The sequence below is a fragment of the Sphaeramia orbicularis genome, chromosome 13 (assembly GCF_902148855.1).
Source record: "Sphaeramia orbicularis chromosome 13, fSphaOr1.1, whole genome shotgun sequence".
NCBI lineage: Eukaryota > Metazoa > Chordata > Actinopteri > Kurtiformes > Apogonidae > Sphaeramia > Sphaeramia orbicularis.
This window is the reverse complement of record NC_043969.1, coordinates 21,910,083-21,937,381: the sequence shown is the minus strand read 5'-3', so window position 1 is coordinate 21,937,381 and position 27,299 is coordinate 21,910,083. Positions and strand designations below refer to the sequence as shown.

The 27,299-nt window shown below is 37.5% G+C and overlaps 1 protein-coding gene across 1 annotated transcript in view; it reads right to left on the bottom strand.

Annotated features, from left to right (window-relative positions):
- grm5b (glutamate receptor, metabotropic 5b) overlaps nucleotides 1-27,299 on the bottom strand; it is an 87,068-nt gene that overhangs the window by 16,333 nt on the left and 43,436 nt on the right. The window contains exons 7-12 of the mRNA XM_030151972.1: nucleotides 6,586-6,821; nucleotides 5,703-5,824; nucleotides 5,325-5,449; nucleotides 5,035-5,203; nucleotides 4,080-4,206; nucleotides 715-832 (exon numbers count right to left, since the gene is read on the bottom strand). Coding sequence (XP_030007832.1) covers nucleotides 715-832; nucleotides 4,080-4,206; nucleotides 5,035-5,203; nucleotides 5,325-5,449; nucleotides 5,703-5,824; nucleotides 6,586-6,821 — 897 coding nt within the window. The remainder of the gene's footprint in view (nucleotides 1-714; nucleotides 833-4,079; nucleotides 4,207-5,034; nucleotides 5,204-5,324; nucleotides 5,450-5,702; nucleotides 5,825-6,585; nucleotides 6,822-27,299) is intronic.

The window sequence follows — 27,299 nt, the reverse complement described above, 5'->3', positions numbered from 1 at the left end:
TTGTCTCTAAAAAACCCTCAAAAAGCTTGGACGTATATTTCAGGTCATTGTCTTGTTACTTAGTGAAGTTGGTATTGAAGTATGGAATGACAGCTATGCCTTATACTGATCTGTATCAACACTCAACCATCAAATTTTCATTGTTTTTCATGCATCACTACACTCAGTCATCGTCTATAGGGTATTTCACCTACACATACTGTATATAATGACATAGCATGTTCTTCAAAGCTGTTATAAACATAAAATTATGATGTAGAACATTACATAATACATGTATTTCATCCTCCATACATCCACGCTCTTACCTCAGGTGACAGTTTGATAAATATTAAGGTTTTATTACTAATATCTGTATATTTATACATTTGTTTGGTCTAAATAAATCTCATATTGTTAAATTACCTGATTCATAGTCTAAGTATGTATCTCTTAAAAATGATAAACCTAACATTTGCCCATTAGGGCTCAAACTCTGCTGGTACTGATAAAACTACACAGACTAATCACTCTACTATTTAATTCCCTCATATTTTTGTTTCACTGATATACTTAAAACAACCCGGAAAGACAAAAACCATGTCTTTCTTGTGCTGTTCAGTACTGGTGGATAACCCCGTGATGACAACTGTATATGGCTACACCTTAGGGACTGACAATTAACTGATGATTGCATTGGTTCACATAATAGGATAAAGATGAGGAATGTGTTACCTGATGAAAACTGCAGTGACAAAGAATGTGGCCATAAGCCCGAGGCAAGCGAAGACCACAGCGGCAATAGGTTCAGGATCTCCCCACCGCAGATACTCCACTGGAATTGGATCACAGCCTAGTGGTGGCAGAAGACAAAAATAAGTCTGTGGAAAAATATCTTTTGAAGCAAAAATAATCAAGGACTTAGATTTGACATGTGTGAATCCCCATCCCTCCAAATTCAGAGGAGTCTTTTGGAGTCTTTTATCTGAGGTGTTTTTCTTTATTCTTTTTCTTTCCCAGCTTCTTTTACACATTCTTTTGACTGACTTCATCACTCGGTGCCCTCTGTTTCCCTTAATTTCTGTCCTTTTTTTTTTCCTCATATTCTCCTAATATCTGTTCTCCACCACCTTGTTCTTAATTCTCTCCCTCCATTGTCCTTCCTTCCATCTCTGTCTTCTTCTAGGCAAGGAGATAAGGTGTCATTAATTAAAGGGACGTTTACATTATGATCCGTCTTAGTTCTTGCTGAAATTACCGGCTGGTTAGTCTAGACATACCAAAGTCGCAGACGTACATGGAGAATCTTTCTGGAAGATGTGTTGGCCAGTATAGATCTTTCCCTTCATTATATTACACAATTACACAAGAGAGAAAAAAAGCCCACTGTTCATTACCATTTTACTTAACAACCCTCTGAAGGAGCTGTCCTGTTTAGCCATAAGGGATGAGGACCACCCCCCCGTGAAAATTTAACCCAGGAAGAAACTAAAGAACTTGCTGAGATTTAGTCCAATTAATCAGCCCACATACTTGTAGATGTGGGGGCTGAAAATCCAAGATCAGTGTTTTTTCTCCTGGGTTTTTTCTGAGAATTCGAAAAAGTATTGGCCTCGTCGTGCACTTTAATACTTAATTAGTTCACTGACCTGCAGGAAATTGTGTAGTGTTTGACCCTATGCCAAGCAGTGTATTTAGGGTTCGGGACCATTCGGAGGTTCAGTCAATACAAAGTTTTAAAGGCAAACTCCTTCAAACACACTCAGAGGTCAAACTGTGGAACTTTCCCGATCAGTGGAGAGGCGCAAATCCCAAAGCTAATCCTCCCTTTTTCTGCTCCTTTCACTCTCCCTGGCTGCTGCTTCTGTCAGACTCTCTATTCATCTCCATCTCTCTCTCACACACACTTTTTCCGCCTCTTGATGTTTCTAACTCACTTTTCTCTCTCGTCCTTTTTTTTTGTTTGTTTCGGCTGTTTCGCTGTGCTCGGTCTACCTTGCTCTCCTATTGCTCTCTATGTTTTCACACCCCCTTTACCTCTGTCCTTGCCAGCTGAGACCTTACTTCATCTCCTCTATTCCCTGTGCCTCTTTAACTCCCTCTCTCTTCACTCTCTGTTCCTTCTGTTCTCTCCTGTCTTTTGGCCTGAAGGGAGAGAGATCAAAATGTCTGCTGGAGGAACAGGGCTAGCAGTTTGTTTACACCTCATTATTACTGTTCCATATAGCCCACTGGGGAACACACGGCACTTATTGTTGATGAAACACAACACACAAACACACACTCATCGTAATGAACATACACACAAAGTTATGCATGAGTAATCCCAATCCCACATTCAATCATTAAACATTTTCTTTTTTTTTTTTCCCCCATTCTAAAATTTCTCTTTTTCACTGGTTTGTTCCCTGTTTTGGTTCAAGCAGCAGTGAAGCTCGATCTGAATTTTCAGCGGCGCACGATTCATGTTTTAATCATTGAGCTTGGTCAGGAGCGAATGCACAGTATAATGAGCAGCTGAAAGCATAACAAGGCAATATCCAACCGCTTCGAATGCAATGGAGGGGAAATAAATTTTCATTGCAACCGAAATGTATTTGCATTGAAAGCTGGTCTTGATGCAGAATAATTAAAACATTGGTGACCATGTTGGTAACAAATTACAAGGATGAGAGAGAGAGAGAGAGGAAGGGGTGGAGAGGGAAAGAGGAGGGAGGAGAAGGAGGAGGCGAAATGAAGGGAACGTCTCCTAGTTTTTCCTACAAAAGTAATTAGTGGAGAACTTAAAATAATTTGCTCTAATAGCACACTGCATCAGGGAAAATAGATCTTTCTAATTCTACTACATCATTTATCTTATGACCATAAACATACAACCATGGATACACAAACATTAATAAATACAAACACAGCATCATTCCTAGAGCATTATAGCAACAATGCAGTGTCACTGACCTGATGTTTTTATTTCAACAATACATATAAATGCAAAGGTCTAAGCTTCAATTCAATAGTTCAGTCTGCTTCTTATCTACATCTATGGAAAAAATACAGGACAGTATATGATGAGGAGGTGAAGCTTGTGCAGTGTATGGACATGCGTGTATGCAATGTGTAGAGCAGGCTGACCCAAAACTGGTGCCAAAAAACAAACAAAAAAAAAACAACCCAACCTAAGTTGTATGGTGACTTTTTAGCTTTAGTGACTGTGGACTTAAACAACTCACACTACTATTTGTTTATCGCATATTTCAACACTGTTCACAAAATTCAAAATATGACTTCTGAACAATATCATTCACTCAGAAATGTTGGCCTGACTTAGTGTGGAACTTTGTGATTAATAAGGGGTGTTATCAATGGGTGCAGAACAAAATCTCTGTGGAAAGACCTACAAAAAGCAACAAAATGTAAACTAAACTGAATCCTAAACCTCAGGAAATAGATTTGTCATTACTGAAGATTACAAGTGCAGTTGTTTCTGTTTGTCTTTTGAGAAAATATACAGTCCATCTTATCTTACCTTATTATGTAATAAAAAGGAAGTGGACTCTGTGTGTGTTTATATGTGTGTGTGTCTAGGGCATCACACAAAATCCAGAAAAAGCTGACTGCTGCAGTTTGGCATACTTATGTATTTTTGGTCAAGGAAGAGACTAGCAAAAGCGGCTGATAGGACCAATATTTTGGGAGATATTAGTAATTTTGGAATACAATAGCCTTACAATCATGATGCTGTACCCAGAATCACGTTGCCTACACTTGAACAATGGGGTAACATTACTAAGGTGTCACATGACCTTCTTTGAGTGACATCTTTTCCCAAAAGTCAGCTCTCCCCAGCATAAAAACTACCACATCTAGGGTCAGTGCACTAGTTTCATTTAATTCTGCTACAGCAAATTGAAAATGTGAATGTCTCAGTGGTGTCAGTCATTGTATAAAACCCACCATACATCACAATCTGTTTGAAAAAAGGAAAAGGGCCAGAAAAATCAACGAGAGCAAATGAACCATGAGCTTTCAGTTCCATGACAGAGATGTTTCCATAAGTACACGTAAACAGAAAATAACAATCTCAGACCTTTTACTGTGCTCACCTGTGAGGTCGTCTGTCGGCCAGGAGCCCAGGTCGCATGCTCGACAGGTGTATTCATCAAACACAAACTCATTTTCTTTACAGGGTGTGCATGTCCAGCAGCAGCTCACCTCACCTTTACGGATAACCTGGAAGGGGAAACGCACACACTGTAGCTGGGCACCAACATCTTCATCCCATTAATCATATTCAGCCCTGACTGCATCATACAGGTTTTATTTTTATCCCGCAAATAATCAGAAGAAATAGGAACATGAAATATCCAAAATGTTATTATGCATTTGTTATATTTGTGACATATATGATGTATTATCTCTTCAGCAGATTTTCATTTTCCTTTACAAATGCAATTTAAAACCCATATCATTTATTTCCATGTAATAATTCTGACAGATATGATATATAACATGAGTGGATACGAGAGTGAACTTATCCCCATGTATGATTGGAGAATATTAACGGAAACAATATCATTTTATTATTTCTCACAATAGATGTTTCTCATGACAGGAAATGCCACATCACAGTACACTACTTGTGTGTGCTGTAATAAATTATGCCCTAAACTGTACGAATCAATGGTTATTGGCCCCATGTTGGTTTTGTTTTGTCATTTTCTTACTGCATTCACATACATTGTCCCAAAAACACATTTAGAAGCAAAATTTTGGTTTATGATACTAATACTAACTTCATAATCCAATCAAATTGTCAGATCTGTCCACATTCTATTTAAAAGTTCTTTTATTTAAGACATTTTAAGACCCAAATTTACCATTACAGGATTCAGACTTTTATTGTTTTTTTTTTTTTAAGAAACTCTATTTTTAATATAAAGTCATGTCAGAAATGCTTACAAATATAAATAAGTTTAAAAGAATGTTGACAGGTCTGAAAAATCGACTGGAATAGAACATTAGAACAGAGCATCAGTCATTCCACATTAGTTCGATTACCTTGATCTGACCCTTGTCGCAGGGTTCACTACAGACGGACTTGATGATAGATTCCTTGTTTGGCCAGATTTCATCGTCATCAATCTTCAAGCCACTGTTATCCCAACTTCCAACATTAATGTAGTCATAGTAGTCCTTTCCCATTTTCTTAAAGTTCATTATTTCATACCTGAAGACACAAAAACAGCATACTGGGCACATTAACAAACCATGCTCCATGTCCTTATGCCATACCAGTGCAATAGCTACAAAAAACTGACTTTACTGTTTATTTCAGTAACAGTTCATACCTGCCAGGTGAGTCTCCATTCACGTCAAATAAGATTCCCTCCCCTGACACGCCTGTGAAGTTGGTTTTCATTAGAAAGTCCAGCAGAGTGGCACCATCTATAGGTCGCATGGCATCACACAAGCCCTTAAAGGACATGAACAGTAATATCATATCTGACAGACACCAAAACCATTTCATTTCATGTCATTTTGTTACACATTCATCAAGCAGCACTTGCAATAGGAAGGTTCTCTGTGAAGTGCATATTACATGACAAAGTCAACATATGAGTCTTTTTTTCACTCATTCGTCCTTTCATCGACCCTCCCCCTCTCCCTCCTTTACCTCCTTGGTTTGTCCTACTGTTCCTTCATTCATTCATCACAGCAGTACCTACCTGATAGCCTGGGCAGAGTGCCCGTTGCATGTTATGCAGGCCATATGCCATAGAGTAGATGGCATTAATGACAAACCCCATCTTAGTGTCTTGGGCGTACTGCTGCCGAAGAGACTCTCGCTCTGCAGAGGTGGGTGGATAGAAGACAGGGACAGGGGGAATTGGGTTGATGAGAACAGATAGAAACAGAGAGGTACGTATATAAGACCAACTTAATTCCATATTTCCCTGTAGTTTTCTGAAATGCACGTTTTCTCCCCTTGACATCAAAGACAACTCTGTCCCCTCACTTCTCCTCATTGACCACTTTCCACCTTCTGCCTCTTCCTATCCTCTTCACTTGTACTTCATGTCCAATTTCATTAGAATACATGAGACATGACTCCCTTTGATGCAGCCCTCACACATCATTTTGCCTATGAATGGTGGGAACGAGACAGCGCGAGAAAGATGGGTGGAGATGAATACAAAGAAGTAACGGGAGAGTGCACCAATGACCACGAGGGATATCTCCAGATGAACTGCAAAGCTTCTGTACATCCATATGGTACATGTGTAGGTGTATCCACAGCCAGTCTCTGTGTGTTTTGTGAGTATATGTTATTTGCATTAACACCAGCCATTACAAATGCATGTCAATAAAAATGCAGATTGTTCTGAAGCCGCTGTCCGTTTGTCTTTAATACACCACATGGTTATGGTGGATTTTTGACTTAGATGTGCTGTGTGAATATCTATGCTTTTATGCAGGAACTGTATGTCTCAAAGTCCTTTAAAAAATAATAATAAGTAGCAGCTATATCCAAGAATCTGTACTGGATTTGATTATGGTATCTCTGAAAGGGAAAGGTATTTTAGTTTTTATTTTATTTTAACTACTCACTGCTGCAGGTGCGGTTGTATTTGTTGCTCTCCTGTGGGTGGCCTTTCAGTCGACAGTGGAAACGATGCTGCCAGAACTCTGTAAACCACGGGTTCCTGTGGTTGTTTTCCGGGCGAAGTTTAAGGTAGTACTCATCAAACCATTTCACATCTGCAGACTGGAGCTTAATGGTAATTCCACCGGCTGCTTCCTTTACATAGCCATCTGTCACATCATACCGGTCGGCCCAGCCATCACTACAAAAAAAAAAAGAAAAGCAAACAATAAAAAATATGTTAAGTGACCCTAAAGGCCTTGTCATCAAAGAGTCTGGTCTAAATTTTCAAGATAAAAAAACATAGTTTGCGGTTTCCTCTCAATATATGACAGAATCTTCTGATCAGTCTAAAATAATGATGGTGCTGCACAAGCTGTTTGGAGAATAAAAATAAGCATTTGATGCTTTTCAGTGATTTGTAAACAGTCCAGTGGACCCCAGTGGGCATTTTAACTTTGGTTCTTCAGTCTGACTAGCCAATGACTCATCTGAAAACTTCTATTCTACCAGGAACCCTCTCACAGCGTCCCCCTTAAATAACCATAGGAGGTATTTATAGGGCCTACGCATACAGGATGTAATAAGTACTAATGATAACTACAGCACTTGTTGGAGTAATTAATTATTCTAATCAGCTGACCATGTGTGCAGACACAAAGATGTGTGTTTCAAGTCTTAGAGCCCATTAGAGTGCTATGTTTTCTGCATGACACATTATACATTACTGTGCAAAAGTTTAAGACTGGTTAGTGAAGTTATAATGACCAGACACATACACATCTCAGTTTCAATTTAAGACACAACAAAGATATACAGGAAATATGTATAACATTAAAAACTAATGTTTCAGGGAGAAGCAGCCTCCACAAACCAAAGTAAGTGCGAGTATTTAATATGACTTTAAAGGACTTCTTTGACAGACAATATGAGATTTACTGCATTAGCATTCTTTTACACCAGGTTGAATTTATTAACATGACAAATGTTTCATACAATTTTGGATAATGTTTGTTGTGATAACACAGGTCAAACTGAATACTGACTGTAACCTGTTGAAGCCATTTAGTTTTGATTTTTGCGTGTTTTTAATGCCGTTCATACACTAATGGTCAAAAGTTTTAGAACACCCCAATTTTTCCAGTTTTGTATTGAAATTCAAGCAGTTCAAGTCCAATGAACAGCTTGAAATGGTACAAAGGTAACTGGTGAACTGCCAGAGGTAAAAAAAAAAAAAAAAAAAAAGGAATAGGTAAAGTTAAACAAAACTGAAAAATAATGTACATTTCAGAATTATACAAAAAGGCCTTTGTCAGTGAACAAGAAATGGGTTAACAACTTAAAGCATTTCTGCAGCAATGGAGGTTGACCAAGCCTCGAAAGTTGGTGCTACCAATTCCTACAGGTGTCCCAACGTTTCTGAATTCCTTCCAACTCCCTCTGTCTGCATAAAAGTAGTGTTGGAACACACTTTGGCACCATACCGTTGTGAGCATTATTTGAACAGTATTGTACTGCAGAAAGTAGTGTGTTACTATAAAAATGGCGAGGAAAAGGCAATTAACGATAGAAGAGAGACAGACCATCATAACACTTAAAAATGTAGGTCTTTCCTTCAGAGAAACTGCCAAGAAAGTCAAGGTGTCAGTAAGTCCAGTTTCCTTCACCATCAAAAGGCACTCAGAAACTGGGGGAAATGCTCACAGGAAGAGGTCTGGCAGACCCAATATGAAACTGGAAAAATTGGGGTGTTCTAAAACTTTTGACCGGTAGTGTATATTTCATGATTGTGCCTGTAGAAAAGAAGAAATAAATATGTCTGCTCAGTCCAGCCCTGACAAAAAAGCAAAAAAGGCTGTCTAAGACTTTTTCACAACACCGAATAACTGTTGGTAATTGTACATTGTGTTGAGAATGGCAATTTATATAGCGGTAAAACAAAAGCATCAGTATATAAAAATAACAAATCAACCATATTTCACACCCATGTGCACATCCAGTTGTGTAATGAAAGTCAAGTCAATAATGACACAATGTACAAATCTTTTACAGAGTACATAATACCAGCTGCAATACAGTAACACAAAGCTGTGAGCAATTCAGCAGGAAGTACAATAATGGCGTGTGGAAACTATTTACATTCTCAGGCATGTCACGTCTCATGTCAGGCTCTTTTCACTGCTCTGCTATTTTTATGCACCAGGTCTATCTTTGCTGAAGGCAAATTTGTGATTTGTAATATTGGCCTAAATAAATATAACCGATTTCACTTGAGTACACCATATCTCTGAAGCATGAAATACACTTTTACATGTAAATATTGACTTGACAATCAATGATGACAATCTAAACACTTTCTATTGTTGCATTTACATATTATATACCAGACTATCCTAATGAGCTGCTGCAATGTGCAAGCAAGAGGTCTCTGATAGAAATATATTTCTATTAATGTCACCATTTAAAAACATATAAAAACAAAAGCAGAGGTTACTATTTACAAATTAATCTTGTTTTCACATAAGTCACAGAAAAGAGAAAGTGAGGTGAGAGGAATACATAGAGAGGGAGAAATGAGAGAAAAAAACACTTGAGACAAAAAAACAAGCAATAAGATGTTTAGAATAAGATGTTACTTAAGCCAATAATCTCCATCTAGTGTCAAAGAGCCTACAGACAACTTAAAAGTAGTGTGGTCAGATTAAAAATAAGTGCAATTTGTCACGCTACAAAGAAAACATTACATATTTTTTCTCAATATGTAAATGTGGTTAAATTTAGCAAATGCCTGTGTTGGTGTATTGAAATAAGGCTATAATGTTTAGGAATTATGTATTAGAACCAGTGCTTTGCTATGGCACCTGTGACAAATTGGAATTTCAAAGCTCAAGTCATTCTTTTCATTTTCTTGTCTTTTTGTTCCATATAAATTTGTTACCGTATTTTTCATGAAACTTTAAAATGCTAAAATATACTCTATGTTGACAAAAGTACTGGGACACTGGGCCTTCATAACTATACCTTCTAAAAGATATTTTTCTTGTTCGTTTCACACACCTGTTATGACAGTCAGTATGACACTTCTAAAAATGTTAACATGGTCATACTCGGATCTGTTTTTAAGGATGTTTTTCATTCTGACTAAGAGTTGAAGCAGAACTTAAGAAACACTTAAGGACATTTCAGAACAACAAACAGATTATTAAAATCTCGGAAGCATTTTGTAAGTGTAAACAAAGTTAATCTGAAGAGAAAACAAAAATGTATGTGACATTTGTAGAAATACAAAATATATAATGATACCACAAGTATCATTATTATAGTCTATATATAGCCCTATCGATTAAGTCCATCTGGTTCGCTGCAGCTGGAGACAAGTAAAAACTACGTCATATCATTTGCTCCGTGGAGAAGGTGATTAGCTGCCACTTACCATCTCCTCTGGACCTGTGTACCTCCAGGACTATGGGGTTAGCATTAAAGGAGTGATATCTTTTGTTTTAAATGAAATTATGCATTTTAAAACATTTCCCTGTGGTCTACATAAACTGTAAATGCTATGCTTGGGTCTGAATTCTTCATTAATTCAACTCCACAGGTCCATCTTCAACCCTATTTCTGAGTAATGACACCAGAAAGGTCGTTTTGAGCGCTGGCCCTTTAAATGCACATGAGCCACTTCACGCCCCACCCCCTCCAGGTTGTTAGCTGTGCTGCTCTGTCCCATTCAACCAAGAACTGAAGATTTTAAGTAATTAACTCAAAGTTTGGACACATTTTCAGTACTGACTACAACCGCTGCTGCTGACAAACAATTATGTCGTACTCTGAGAAATGTTCATCAGAAGTCTTGATCTTATATGTGCAAATGTTGTGACGTAACTAGTTACAGATGTAACAAATTAAGAGGGAATTAAAACGGTTTGTAGAAATCCTCTTGATTTTTGACAAAATGAACATAAAGATAGCTTTGCAACACCTGGAGGGTTCAAATTCAAACTTCTGGAACTATTAGGGTCCCCAAATACACAAATAACTCTACCAAAGAAAAATAAAAGAGGGTTTAGCAAAATATGACCCCTTTAAAGATTGTGGCTGACATTTCTCACCTTGGATACAAACTCTTTCAACCCCTCCCCTCTGTTTTTTCTTTCCCAACTGCAGCTGGGCTCATTAACACAACCAGACTCCCACGGACACTGACTTTGGTCTTATGTTGCATGTGTATATACATCATATAGTTGTACAGTGTATTTATTACTCTTGTCCTTGCACAACATCCATGTGTCCATTGCACTATGTCTGCATGCTCTTATATTTTTCCTCCCATCTAGTTATTGTTTACAAAACCCAGTCATTGTCTGTTTCAGCACATCAACAAACCAAAGCAAATTACTGGTATGTGTAAACCTACTTTATTATTCTGATTCTGATTCTGAAACACTTAAATTCAGCCTTTTCAAATACTTGTGCATAAACTGCCTGGTAAGAGGAAATGCATCAAAGAAAAATAAGCATATAATGTCCTGATTTACGGTATCTGACCTAGCTTAACCCATAAAGACCCAAAAATCTACTGTCGACCAAAACCATCTATTGATGTACAGTGTTTAATACCTGTTGATCTACTAAACCTATCAATACGTGGAAAAAATTGGTGTTTAATACAGTGTCATCCTTTCATGGTCATCAGATATGACCCATTCAGAGGCTCAGTAGTGAACGTGGAAACACCGTCATCTTCTACAACACCGATTCACCAGTAAAACCCATGGAGTTTAATAAATGACAGTGGATGGACACACTTTTTTTATGTTCAGTTACTGACATCTTTGCTGAAAAAAATCACTTTTTCTTCAGTTTTTTCTGTTTCTAATATTGATGGCCAAAAAACAAAACCTCATATGTGCAAATTTTTAGATTTTGAGTTTTCATATTAAATGGTAAGAACAAGGATGACTCCACATTTTCAGTCTATCTGCAAGATAATCCCGCCCTTTCTAATGACATGAAGGTCACCTGACAACAACAACAAAGACCATACTATAATAAAACTAAACCATCAATCAATCAATCAAATTTTATTTTTATAGCTCCAAATCATAACAAAAGTTATCTCATGACACTTTACATATAGAACTGGTCAAAACCAGACTCTAAGCCAATTTACAGAAACCCAACAGAATCCTCCAGGATCCATGTTTTTTTTGTTTCCTGAAAAAAGTAATTTTTTCAGATAGGAGGTTTTGTTTTTTGTCCATCGTAATAACCCTTAAATTTAATCTGAGCTTTTATGAACATCTACATGATCAGTAAATTTAACATTGGAAAATACCGGATTTTCACTCGAAAAATGCAAAAGATAGAGGATTATCTCATAATAAATGGTGACAAATCCCTTAAGAAATGTTAAATATAGAGAAAAAAAATCATTTGGGAACTACCACAATAGTAGCACTGGGTCTTTATGGGTTAAACTACGTTAAGCTTTTTTACGGAAAGCGCTTTAGAACGTCCCTTCAGTCAGATCCTGTGATCCCAATACTAGCGATGTGATGTTGTGGACATTAATTCTGGGTGGTAAAGTTGACTAGTCAATTACTCTGCACACCCCCGAATCTGCATAAACACTATTAAAAACTGAATCGGTGAGTGATCCAGTTTCCTCAGAAGACGGGACAAACAAAATGAATGGGAAACTGATAGAAATGGGTTGATTTGCAGACAGTCAGAAGACATGTGGGAGGCAGCTCTTACATCATTATGGGCAATGTCCAGAATTCATCATATTGCTGACAAACGGGCATAAACACTATTCATTCTCTCTCTCACACACACACACACACACACACACACACACACACACACACACACACACACACACACCTAAGTGCTGTCATGATCTAGGTCAAATGGAGTATTTTGGCTGCAGCTCAGCAGCGATGCCCCACCAGACACCAGCAAAATGAATATAAGCATCTCACAATACACACACTATCTGTGACTGGGAGACATATCACTGTAGTTTGCATTTTTTGGGGGGAAGATTTGGGTTTTACTGCTCCTCCAGGAAGCACAGATGGCAGTGAGAGAGTTTGTGTGTTTGTGAGAGAGGGAGAGCTGAAAAGAGAGACGCAAGTGGATGTGAATGACAAATCTTCTCTCCTTCCTTCACAACTACTGCCAAACTGGCCTCAAGCAAGACAATGATCCTCAGCTCTTCCAGTGGAAATTTTATCTCCCTTCCTTCCTTTCTTTCTCTTTCTTTCTTTCTTTCTTTCTTCCTTTCTTTCTCTCTCTGAGCCCCCAGAGATCAAAACTAATTTTCTCCTACAGCAGCAGAAGTGTGCATGTGTGTCTATGTGTGTGTTTAAAGTGTCTCCTTTGACTGCCACCATTTGTGTCTCTAAGTGTCCCTGTGTTTTCCCCATTCTTCTTTCTGCTGTTCCTCTTATCCCTGCTTGCCGATGGGCTGAAGTCATAAATCACTGTGGTAGCATTTCTACATGGATATCCAACACGTTACATCATGTGCTCATACATTTCATTAAGCGTGTATTTCTGTAGTGGAACTGGGTTTCATGGTGATGGGGACAGTGACTTCATCCCAGTAGAAAACCTGCAAAACTCTTTGAATTCAGTGCCCGATCCAGAAATTAGACTTTGGTGTGAATTCTAAGCGACCGAGCAAGAAGTTACTTACTTTTTTGTGACTGTTTTCAGAAAAATCAGCTGTATCGAACAACAAACCAGAGAATGTCCACTGTATTATACATTTCAGTCCACTGATCTAATGCAAATGCTTGAAGAGTTATGGTGATTACAGTTCTGTTAACTATTTAAAATGTGAGGTTTCAGTTGTAATAGCCTAAAGCAGGGGTTCCCAAAGTGGGGTACACGTACCCACAGGGGTGCTTAGAAGAAGCCCAGGGGGTACTTGAAATTTTTTTTTTGCAAAAATACATTAAATAAGTCATCATGTACCAAGTACAATATAAATAATGACAATTAATGCTGAAATATAAAACACAATACATACATTCATGTAATAGTTTTATTGTCAATCATCTTGTTTAAGCTTTGGTAACATTTTAAGAACATTTCTATTTTATATTATTCAATATGACTTTATTTTAGCAGCTAAGTAATTATTTTTTGTTGATGAAAGGTTCAATTATTAATTAATGACCAATTTATTTATTTTCCTTATCAATGAAAGAGGGCACTTTCGGTTTATATTTTGCACACAAAATTTCCATTAAAAAATGTGTTAGTTTTTATATATTACAGTTAAATATATGTTGTTTGTTTACAAAGTTTTGAAAATACAAACAGACACCTCTGACACAGGAACAAATTTTGCCTAATTTTTTTCTATCAAAAATGCTGAAGCAAGAGTTGGGGGTACTTGGCTAAAGTATATTTCAGGGGGTACTCCACTGTAAAAAGTTTGAGAATCACTGGCCCAAGGCATTAGTTAAACCAAAAAGCCTCACTGTTTCCATCCCTACCAAAGTCATTGTAAATGATATTATCAATAATAATTGTGTGACACTAGGTACAGTGATACCATGAAGCTGTGATATTACTGCTGCGAACCTTAACTCCAATAACATTTTGGACTGACTATAAAAATTCAATTTAATATCTAATATTTAAAAGGATATATATGGCTGATCTTTATATAGAGGTAAAGTTCGGCCCCTTTTGGTTTAATCCATGGGACCTAACTATGACAAAATATGAATGTACTTCAGTGGCAAAATATGTGGCAAACATATATTCAGTCTTGTTTGAACCCTGTTTTTTGTCTTTTCAAAACATAATTTTTCAAGTTACGAAGGTTGCAGTTTGTCATAAGGATGGAAAATTTAACATTAGTTTTGAGTGAAATAACTGTGGACTGCACATCCCCAACACCAAAACACCTTTTAACTCAGCATATTTAACCTTGTTCTTTGAGATTAGGTGACAAAAGAAGCAAATGATTAAAAATCACTACCAGTCTGTGCATGTTGAAGCACCACAGACATCTTTGGCCACTCTGAACTGATCATGGAGAGAGGTGGTAACGATGATGTCACTTCTGTGACTTTTGGGTGTGTAGCCTTTTTATTAACGTATTTCCACAGCTTTACCACAAACTGCATCTTTCTAAACATTAAATTATCTTTTTAACTGACAAACATCATATTTGTCAAAGATGGAATTAATCCCACAGGAATAAAAAAAAAAAAATACAGTATATATTTGTCTCTTGTCATTGCCTGTAATACATTTTTTTCCAAATACATTCAGTTGAGGCTTAATCTCACCTTAATATTTAATGTTCAACTGGCAAAAGAAATGTCACAGCAATATTACAATAAGTGAATCTATTACTCAGAATAAAACAGAAGAACATTCTCTGGAAGAGTTCATAAATGATATGTCATATTTTTCCGTAGGATTCTTCCTTTTCTTTAAGTCCCATCAGCCTGATATTAAGTCAGTGCCTCCAGTTTTTGAGGTCTTGTATCTGATTCATTAAATTCTCTAGGGCCTCCTTGCTATTGGCCATCTGTTTCTTCAAAAGAATATTCTGAATTTCCAAGTCAAATAATTTTCCTTCAGCCTCACTCAGTTACAGTTTAATTTCAGCAACTGACAAGTCTGCATCTGTCTTACTATCTTGACCGGTGATATTTCTAAGCGTAAGACCTCAACAAGGCTACTAACCTACTTTATCTCTGTCATCGCAACAGAGGGGGATTATTTTACAGCAGCAAAAAAGTCCAAAGATCCACCTCCCTGTGTTTCTTTAGACAGGGGTCAGTGCATGTTTTGGTGAAGACATCCTCCTTTATATCAGCATATCCTCTTGTTAGTTCTGACAAAGGTGATTTCCTTTAAGTACCCAACTAAAGCCCTATTTGGATGGGACTAGTACAAACTGTCGCCCTCTGGTAATTTGTAATAATGGCAGAGGTCATCTGAGATCCCAATCCTGTGCAAATCGACCACATAAAGTAATAATTCCCAAGTAAAGGATCTAGCCTATTTCAGTGAACACACAGGTCCTGTGATCATATTAGTCCAATGCAAATTAACATCTCTGATTTGCAATATTTTGTTTTCTCTCAGCATTGATTCAGTCTTATTTCCTGGTCAAACACTATGGACGCTACAGTGGTGATGATGAAGTGGAAATACATGTCACAATATTGAATGGGTATTCACTGAAAGAGCAAACTTCAATCCTTCGGAAAAGCAAAATTTCAAAAGATGATGTGATGGATGACAGTTTGACAGCTAAAGTTAGGGACACTTTTCCTATTTTTAACAGTTTCCTGTAAGTGTAAGCCTGCCCTTGACTTTATGGCTTGGGAATCATGTCAGTAAATTCAAGTAAAAAACAGCCTTAGCTTATCCTGTGTGAATCCTCCATATAAAACACAGATGAAGTGGGTTAATTTCCAAATCATAGGAGGTCCACAGGTCTTATCAGTTGTTGGAATTATACATTTGAAGAACATATAACAATATAAACATTACATAATTAGAATGCAATATTAAAACCATGATTTCTATGTTTTGTAATCAGAATATATTATGATATAGCTACAATTTCAGTGTTTTACTGATTTGCTCTGAGTTGTGTGGCATACTGACATTAGAAGGCTAAAACCTTCAAAGGGTAAAACGGAAAAATACAGACAGTGTGTCACAGGTTGGTTAGATTGGTTTTAGGAGGGTAGAGTGTGGGATTAGAATGGATAAAGGAGAAGTACGATATTACATTGTTAGACTAGGGATAAAGATAAGAGTTTATGAGGCGTGGGGTGCAAGGACGGGGAGTAAGAATGAAGAGGTCAGGTGTAGCGTGGGTGATATGTGAAGGTATTGGCTGAAGTTAGGAGTAAAAAGACAACACCCCATAGAAGAGTATAAAGAAGCAGGAAAAAAGATAATTCGGGGCTCCTGAGGACGAGGGGTCAGATGTCAGATGTCTGTTGGTTAGGGAGTCTGATTCTCTGTAACCTTGGGAGAGCACAGATCTGTGTAAGTTTGATTAATGCTCATTAAATGATTGATTCATTGCTATTCTTAAATCCTGTTTCAGGTCTGTTTTATGGTCAAGGTAATAACCAATGCAACGAACGCGGGGGGTAGAGAATTATAGTCAGATTTGTAAATAGAATCCGAACACAGTCCTGTAAAAATAGGACTTTCATCTCATTCTATTTTTAACCCATTTATATGGTTGAAAATCACATATTTTTGAAAATAACTTAATGAGCTATTATTCCCAGCAACACTCACAAGCTCATTTTTATGTTATAAATGTTGACCTCAGTGAAGACATAGGAAAAGTGGAAGTTGTAAAAAAGTTAACATTAAAAAGGATATAAAAGATGAGTAATAAAAAAAGAAAGAAATGATGCAAAGGATAAGTAATAAGACAAAAACTCATGTAAAATGCAACAAGACTAACAAGACACAATAGACCTAAAGGGGGGAACAACATTAAATCAACATAAAAGACACAAGGAGACAAAAAATGACCTAAAAAGACTAATGTAGACTGTGTTTTAACAGTGGAAGACTGAGTAAAAATACAGATCTACAGCAATTCATGACATTTTTGTCACTTTGGGATCCAAAGAGACACTAAATTTGTCATTAGGATCTAAATCTAGAGGATGAATGTGTGTTATAATAATGGATCATCTTATAGGTAACATGCACTACATGGCATCATCACTTTTGGTATGTGTTAAATGATATTCCATGTATTAGTATAAACTCATTCCACTGACCTATTGGTTATTATTTATAGACTAATTCCCATAATGTCTGTGGCTGCTTTATACTTTTCATTCAACTGTCTGGATGAATCATAGCACATCTATTCTGTAACTCTAGTATAAATCTCTGTAAAATACATCTCAGACAAAGAGCAAATCAAAGGAGCTAGAAATAGTTTTGAGCATTCATTGCGTTGACCTTTTAGTGATCCTCATTTCTCCTCAGACCATAGACCATTTGGTGTCTGTCCCATGCAGAGAAACAAGGTGCTATCATCAAGCCGCATGTTCTCGCTGTAGATCAATCTGTAGCACCCCCGAGGGTCAGCATGAAAAGGATTTTGGATATTTATGTGCATATTCGCTTCTAGTGTGTGGTTAACACAATGCTGTATTGACAGTAGCTGAAGGAAAAGAAACTGAGAAAAAGAGGAACAAGAGAAAAGAAAAATAATAAAATCAAGAGACTGACAGGCAGAGATGGTGACAACAGATTTAGAAGTAAACAATCAATGATCATTAATGAGTTCTCTGGCATCCTGTCAATAGATTACTTCTTTGTCCCGCTCAGACAGTTTTCTCTTGCTTTCAATCTCTCTTGCCCTCTTTCATTAATTCCTTCAGTTTCCCCCGAGTCCCTTCACTCCCCTTTCACATCCTGCAGCTCTGTCACATTCTACTGCATCCGTCTGTCAATACTTCCTTCTTTTTTCTACACAAACTTTGTATCTATAAATCTCTCATATGCATAAACTTCCTCCTGCAGGATTTGTTTGCCTGATCCTTTTTAAGTCCTTTCTTTTTTTGGTTTTTAGAGTGAATATCCTTTCACTTTTATCATTTTATTTCTCTCACATTTGCTTGATACCTGCAGCTTATCAGAGCCGTAAAAATGCTTCATTGGCATTGTGTACAAAAAAAAAAAAAACATTCACAACCACACTCAGATCAATCACCATTTAAAACTAAAACTTTCTGGAAAGTTCTAAAACTTCAAAAACTGCATCATTAAGGTTTGAGCCAAGTCTCTGAACTGAAGTGATCAATGTGAGATAAAAAAAAAAAAAAAAAAAAAAACACTGCTGGGAAAAATCCAGAAGTTTTTCAGTACAATTGCAGCATTCATTAGTCTGTAGCTTTAATTCTTGATATATTTGTGGTCTTTATCTGTATGTAAATTCATGACTAACCATATTCTTTTAAGCACTGTATTACTTTGGGATATAATAAGGTAATGTATCATAAAATTATACGGCTGTGGCCTAGAAGGTTGGAGAAGAAGGTTGCTTTTTTTTTTTTTTTTTTAACCGTTATTTTACCAGGAAAAAAAAAAAAACCATTGAGATTAAGAACCTCTTTTCAAAAGAGTCCTGGCCAAGAGGCAGCATTAAATACAACACACAGTTACAACATAAAAAAATTTACAGAACAAGTCAAACTGCAAAAAACACGTGCAAGGTATTGAGTTAGTCTATAGCACTTTCAGTTTGGATTTAAAAGCATTTAAGGGGATCAATTCAGTCAGTTTTAGCAACATATTCCTTTTAGCAACATATTCCATGTGCAAGGAGCAGAGTGGACAAATGCCCTTTTACCCAGCTCTGTGAGGGCGTATGACACAGAGAGGAACAACTCATCATTTGATCGTAGACAGTAAGAACTAGAAAAGCACTCGGAGAGCGCAGACCTCTGCCAAGGCTGATCAGTGCCCCCCCCCCGTGGGCCCCCCCACGCCAAGGAGGTTATGTTTTTGCCAGGGTTTGTTTGTTTGTCTGTCTGTCTGTCTGTTTGTCTGTCTGTCTGTCTGTCTGTCTGTCTGTCTGTCCGTTAGTGTGCAACATAACTCAAAAAGTTATGGACAGATTTTGATGAAATTTTCTGGTCTGCACCCCCCTGTGGGCCCCCCCACCCCTGATCACCACCAAAATTTAATCATTTCTTCCTTATCCCATTTCCAACAAACCCTGAAAATTTCATCCAAATCTGTCCATAACTTTTTGAGTTATGTTGCACACTAACGGACAGACAAACAGACAGACAGACAAACAAACAAACAAACCCTGGCAAAAACATAACCTCCTTGGCAGAGGTAATCAACTCTTCTTTTGCTATTAAGCTACAGATAAAGGAAGGCAATAGTCCAAGTATGGCCTTGTAAATAAAGGTGTACCAATGTCCCAGCCTCCTAGTGGACAGGGCCGGCCATCCCACTCAAGAATACAACTCAAAGTGATGTGTCATGGCTTTAGAATTAGTAATAAACCTCAGAAAAGCATGATAAACTGTGTCAACCATTTGAAGACATTTTAACGATGCATTCATATAAAATAACTAGATCTTCATAATCTAACACAGATAAAAAAGTGGCAGTGACCAAACGATCACCGTCAGGGAAATTGTTGGCTGATGTGCCCTTCAGTAAGGCACCTAACCCCCACAGTGCCCACAGCCCACTGGTCCATAGTCTGTAGTGTGTGGTGTGTTCCTGCATGTTCAGCTATTGATGGGTGTCAGTTTCAGTGTGTTGCATTTCCACATGTACAATATATACTGACAATTAATACATATTGGGTTATTTTTCACAAAAAGGTGTTTAATGTAACCAAATAAACCAACAACAAGCTCTACAGTCAAAGTTTGATCTGTGCAAAATAATGACCCTCACTGGACTGGACTGGAAGTACTTCTTAAGAGGACGACCAAGACTGACTGAACCATGAATGAACCGTGAACGCTGCTTTCCAAATGTATGGGCACGATAGAATGCATTTAATTAGTGGATTGAGGAACCGTGAAATCACCCATTGGTCTTTGAACTGCTGTTTGGAAGACAGTAGTCTGTGATTTTGCTGTCACCATGTTAGAGCTAGAAGTGCCTATGGGAACTATAGGAGCTCAAGAAATCAGGGGTAAGCAAATGCTAAACACTAGCTTACTGGTGTGGTAAAACTGACTGGTAAACTTCATCAAGTCATTTTATACTCTTGTTGATGGAAAATATTAACTACAACTACAGTTGAGCTGTCTGTCAATAAAACGTGGATAATTCAATGAACTGAAACTCTGAAAGTCCGACTGGTTAGACAAAAAAACCCTTCTATTCAGCCCGAGATCTTATTAGCAGAGGAAGAATTTAAGGATGGAACAACAGATCACTTCTTAGAGATTTAATATTTTACAGATAAGATGGATGAATGAGTCCAGAAAAAAAAAAAAAAAAAAGTAGAAAAGCACTTGGAGAGCACAAACCTCTGCCAAGGCAGATCAGTCCCCACCCCCCACCAAAATTTAATCATTTGTTTCTTGTGCCAGTATCAACATTCCCTGAAAATGTCATCAAAATCTGTTCATAACTTTTTGAGTTATCTTGCTAAAAGACAAACAAACAAACAAACAAAAAGGCAAACCCCGATGAAAACATAACCTCAGCTATTCCTTGGCCGAGGTAAAAATAACTTCTGAAGTCTACCAGGAGCTTTTTGACACCAAATCCAGTGGCAATCAGTTGTATTACACCTTTAAGATACCTCCACATTGGCTTCATTTTGGATCCAAGGTCCTTGCCTCTTGGTGGCCACACTAAACCATAGAACTTAGTACTTACTACAACCATAATAAACGTCTCCTTGTCCCTCCAGAATTTGAATTGCATGTAGTCATATAATGGACCATAAATGATCTGTGACCCATATGGATGTGTCCTCCACAGTGAACCATGGATGAACTGCAAAGTCTAAGCATCAAAGTGTGAAATAGGTTTTACTGACACTGTCATGTTTTAAAGTAATTGTAACAACTAATAAGTCCCGAAACATGGAAGTACAGTCACAATATTATAACACAGACAGTACGATGTGTATTCACATGAATCAAAAACAGTTGACACAAACATTCAGGGTTACCAAAGGAGTGGGAGAACATGAAAATCGTCCTGCATCAGTGAAGTTGCATCTATAGGAACAGTTTGCCTTGCTGGAAAAATGTAATACTGATGCAAAAATGGTAGTGAGAAAAAAACAGTTAGGGTATGTAACCATGAGAAACCATATGAGATGGGCAATATATTGAGAATGGCCACACATTTTACAGTATTTTATAAGATTTTTGTCACTGAATCACCTGTACTTTTACCTGCAACTACAAAAATTGCCAGATACATACTTCCAAATGCTGTGCACCCACATGATTGGTGTTTGTAATCTTTCTCTTTCATATCACTTAGATCTATAGTATCTATAGTGTATGCTGTAGTTATTTTAAAGTAAATATAGCAAACAGCTGTTTACCAATCAATACATACTATATGTAAGTGTGTGGGCAGTGTTGCTACAAGAAGAGTCCTTCAGAAGAAGTCTTGAGGGGATAGAGTGTGTTCTGTATCTATGTTTGATGGTGCTGTACATGTGTACATCTATGCACATGGAATGCAGTGATGGCTGTGGTTACATGTTACTATAAAAAGTAGGTCTGCAAATTAGAATTTATGTCTTAGTTTTAGGTTGTATACTGTTATAAAAGCATTTGAAGCCATGTTTTTCTCTATTTGTTTAGGAAACGGTTGTAAGACACTTTTATGCAGCAAATTTTACATGTTACTGTATATAATTTTAGCTATAACAATGTTGCCAAATGGTTGCTTATTTTAAGAAACCTCTCTTTTGTATGTTTACTATTGTTCTGTAATAAAGCAAAGAGCATTCCTCATTCCTTATTAGTTGATTAATTGATGGAGTGATGGGTAGGATACTTAATTATCACAATAATTAATAGCCACAGCCCAAGTGAGCTAATCAATTACTCATTATACTCCTGATCAAAATATCTGATCTTAATGACATCCTGGCTTTCTCCATCTCGCTGTGTCTCTCCACATGTCTAGGAGCCCGAGGCCGTTGCCATGGTTTCCAGCCCACGCTCAACCTGCTGTCTGTACTTTTTGTCTCATTAGAGCACACTGGATTTTAAGTGTATGCACACACACACACACACACACACACACACACACACACACACACACACACACACACACACACACAGACATACACCCTCCCCTTTAAGCTCACTCACACACACACACACACACACACACACACACACACACACACACACACTCACACACTTTTCTATTCTCTATTCAATTAACATTAGACGGCCTGTTTCTACCAATATTGGAAATGCTATTTGCATAATAGTACAGTATGCCAGTGTTGTAGGCCACTGCACTACCTTAAGCACAAATTTTACAAACCAATCCTACATACCGAGGCCTGGGGCAATTGCCTTTCCTTCGTGTTCATTCAGAATATAAATGGAAACTGGAACTCATTTGCGAACAATTATTAATGTTCACTTGGTTCCTTCTTGGTTTTTTATCTGGAGTCAGACATTTTTGACCCATCGGATTGCAGTTACACTGGTATTCAACACACAAATCTGATGTATGGTACTGTATGAGTCTTGGGTGTTCAGTTTTGTTGTTTTTGTAGGGTTGTAAATAGCAGTACGACAAGATGAAATCACCACATTAGCATAGTTCCTGTGTTAAGGTTTACTTCAGCTGTGATGTTTCAAGCACCATTGTTTTTTTCAGACTTCTAGAGAAACATATATAGAATCCATCTTAAATACTCAAAATCACTTGATGTTACTATTCATCTGATAAATAGTCTTACAGATGTAGACAATTAACCGTAAGAATGACTCAGAAAGACAGCATCTACATAATATACACAAGGTATGTTTTTAGAAAACAAGGTATTAGCCTTCACAGCATGAATAGCATATGCTGAGTGTTAGCTGAGTGTTACTCACAGACCTAGAAGAATTTTTCTGGTACCTGACCTTTACAAGGCTATTTAGTTTATCTGAAGTACTTCTATAGAATCAGTCTGATTCAAAAGAACACCAATTTCATTTTTTAAGTGTGAATTTTACCTTTAGACTCCCAAAGGAATTGTCTACATCTAATCTTTCCTAAATTAGTTGCAGCCATTTATTGACTCAAATGAATTTAGAATGAATTAATTCTGCACAATGTTAGGGTCTAAGCACATTTCCTAATGAGTGTCTAAACATCTAAACAATACCTCTGTGGTACCATTGAAAAGCTGAGAAACTGCACTTTACCTGATGTTTCAAAGCATATGGCTAGGATTAGTGGTGAAAAATTATTGAACATTTTAGTCACAGATGGTTTTGGTCTTTGAAGGTTAAGTAACAAGAGAATGCATGAAATGTGTTTATAATAATAATAATAATGGATTGGATTTTATATAGCGCTTTTCTAGACACCCAAAGCGCTTTACATTATTGATCCATTATTCATTCGCTCTCACATTCTCCCTCTGGTGGTGGTAAACTACATATGTAGCCACAGCTGTCCTGGGGCAGACTGATGGAAGCATGGCTACCAATTCATGCCTACGACCCCTACGACCCCTACGACCCCTACGACCACCACCAAACATTCATACGCATTCATATACCAGTGTGAGTGGCACTGGAGGCAAGGAGGGTGAAGTGTCTTGCCCAAGGACACAACGGACTGACTAGGATAGAGGGGGATTCGAACTGCCAACCCTTCGGTTATTGGACGACCTGCTCTACCACCTGAGCCATGGTCACCCCCATGTTTGTATAGGTATATGTACAAACATGTGGAAAACATACAATAAAATTTGAACTAAATGGCTTATACAGTCAGAAGTCAGTGTTTAGTGTGGTTTCTGTTCTCATGACAAGATGTAGCTTCAAACAGAAATTTTAACATGCATTGATTAAAACATGGTGGAAAACAGCTGAAGACCAGTTCAACATTTTTAAAATGTATTTCCTGAATATTCTGTTTGTATCTTAATTCAGAGACAGATATACCTATGTATGGCCACTGAAATTTGGTAAAACAACAAACCTAACTGTCTCCTATGAGTTCATGTAAATTCTGAACAGACAATGTTCTCTGATGCCTACCTTTTATTTCAATTTTTTAACATTTGTAAACACAGAGCAGTCCCCTACTCTGACACCTGAACAGGGAGAAACACTGACGCACCAACGCTCCATCCACTACTCTTTTTCTGAAGAAATGTAAAATTTGCCTTTAAATGAAATGGTGAAATGAAGACCTCATTTGACTCCATTTGAGTGTGTTTTCACACTCCCTTTTAGAGAAGGCCAGTGTCTGAGCTTGCCCTCTCCACAGATTGCAAAGGTGATGTCTTTCCTTTAAAACCTACTCTATAAACTTTTATGTGTATATAATGGAGTCCTAAACACTGCTTTTATTAGCCAGTCTGTTTCACTGACTTTGCTTGCATTAATTAGCCATTTCAAGATTATTATTATGCCCAGTTTTTACTTTTTTCCCTCAATGAAGTTGCTGTTTTGTGTTTAATTTGATGGAGATAATGTAAAACAAGTTTGTTCATTAGCAGACGCTGTAATAATATCAATATTTTTTTTACAAAAGGATCACAAAAGATGGTAATAATAAAACGTCTCTCATCAGAGATCATTGCACACCTGCAGCTTCATATGAGCCAGTTTAACATTTAATCTGCTCTGTAGTCAACTCATAACATTTGATCAGTATATGAATGAGTGCAAGGTTTTTGGATCCACAGATTACATCCTGTAAACATCCATTTGTGTTATTGTTTCCCTTTGACCTCATTCATCCTGCGCTTGATCACAATACAGTTGGAGATCCCCTGGCAAGAAAATGAATGCCTTTCAGTTTAAGCTGTGTTACATTAGGGTGTGGACCGTTCAGAAAACCCTGCACAGCTCAACAATAAGGTCACAGACTTTTATATTTGCAAAATATTTGAATGTGATCTGTGGCAGTACAGCCGATAGGTCACTTTAGTAATTAGTGTCTCAGTTCAATAATAACATGCCACCCGACCCCAACCCACCCACTCTCTAGCTACCATGGCAACCTGGCAGAGATTCTAGATGAGCATCTGCTGCTTACAACCATACATAGTAAGCAAACACACACACACACACACACACACACACACACACACACACACACACACTGCACACATATACACACACCAGCAGTCCACCAACACAACCTGACATCGTTAATTAGCCAGACAGATGACACAAAAATGCCAAGTGAACACAAAGCTCACACACAGAGAGTTCCAGTCAAACTCAAACTGGGGGAAATTTCAACAGAGCAAAAAACTAAATTCAACATATCTGCTGTGCATGGGACATTGATGTGCTTGCATGAAAACACCCAAAACACTGGTGTTGGCAACCCAGTGGTTACACGTCTAACAAGCTATGCAGTCCAAAATACAAAACCTGTAAATATACTTCAAATAAGCAAAAAGACTTTGAAAAGATGTCAAAGATTTAGGTTTTACTGGGAAAACAGTTAAAGCTGTACTAGTGACAAACCGTAGAGGCACATGAACACAGCACAGCACACAGCTTCAGTCCTCATCTAACAGTTTCACCCTAATGAGATAAAGCAGGTAAACCACATGTATTTCACAGTGTGTGTTGTTTATGCACAGACACAATCTGTGAGGGAGGCAGCAATACAATGGAGAATATTACTAAAAGAATCAACTGCAACTCCTGAACTGTGCAGTCACTTGATACTATGCATTCATCATCAAGTATTGAATCATCATGTATTGTACAGAAGACTTTAAGATAATTTGCATATGTTAAAAGGGAGCAAAAGGGCCATGTGTTTCTCTGCAATCAAATCTGGAAAAAAAGGAAAAAAAAAAAACGTGGCAAATCCAATGTATTTAGTGCCAAGGTAGGTTGTAACATCAGCAAGCATAATACTTAAAATTGATCTATTGATGGAAGGTTGGAGTTTTCTGAAAAGAAGATAAGCACCAACTTCGATCAAAACCGACCACTTCTGAGCCACTTCACTTCATCTATTAACAACTTGTACCAAACAGGGGTCAAAGTTCACTGTGGCAACACTAAAACTCATTAAGCCAAATGTCAGCATTGTCTTCCACACAGACACAGAGGTGCTAAACTCCAAGTGTGTGTGTGTGTGTGTGTGTGTGTGTGTGTGTGTGTGTGTGTGTGTGTGTGTGTGTGTGCGTGCGCAACAGAGAGCGAGATGGATGTAGTCTGTGTGTACCTAGCTGTGTAATGATGCGAGTGATCGAAATGCATTACCCAGTGGCGGTCAGAGAGCACATAAACATGGAGTAGCACTTCATGCCTGCATACTCTGGAGCTGGTTCAACCATCTACCTATCTATTCTAAATCTCCCATTTCATTGTTTCTGTAACTTTTTCTAATCAAAGAAGTTGGAAAAAGTTGGAAAAAATACAAATCAAATTGATTAGGATTAAGATTCTTTACAGGGTGGGGAAGCAAAATTTACAATGAACATTTAGTTGTTTTTTCTCAGCAGGCACTACGTCAATTGTTTTGAAACCAAACATATATTGATGTCATAATCATACCTAACACTATTATCCATACCTTTTCAGAAACTTTTGCTCATATGAGTAATCAGGAAAGCAAACGTCAAAGAGTGTGTGATTTGCTGAATGCACTCGTCACACCAAAGGAGATTTCAAAAATAGTCGGAGTGTCCATAAAGACTGTTTATAATGTAAAGAAGAGAATGACTATGAGCAAAACTATTACGAGGAAGTCTGGAAGATACTATTAAAAAAGAATGGGAGAAGTTGTCACCCGAGTATTTGACGAACACTTGCGCAAGTTTCTGGAAGTGTGTGAAGGCAGTTATTGAGAAAGAAGGAGGACACATAGAATAAAAACCTTTTCTATTATGTCAATTTTCTTGTGGCAAATAAATTCTCATGACTTTCAATAAACTAATTGGTCATACACTGTCTTTCAATCCCTGCCTCAAAATATTGTAAATTTT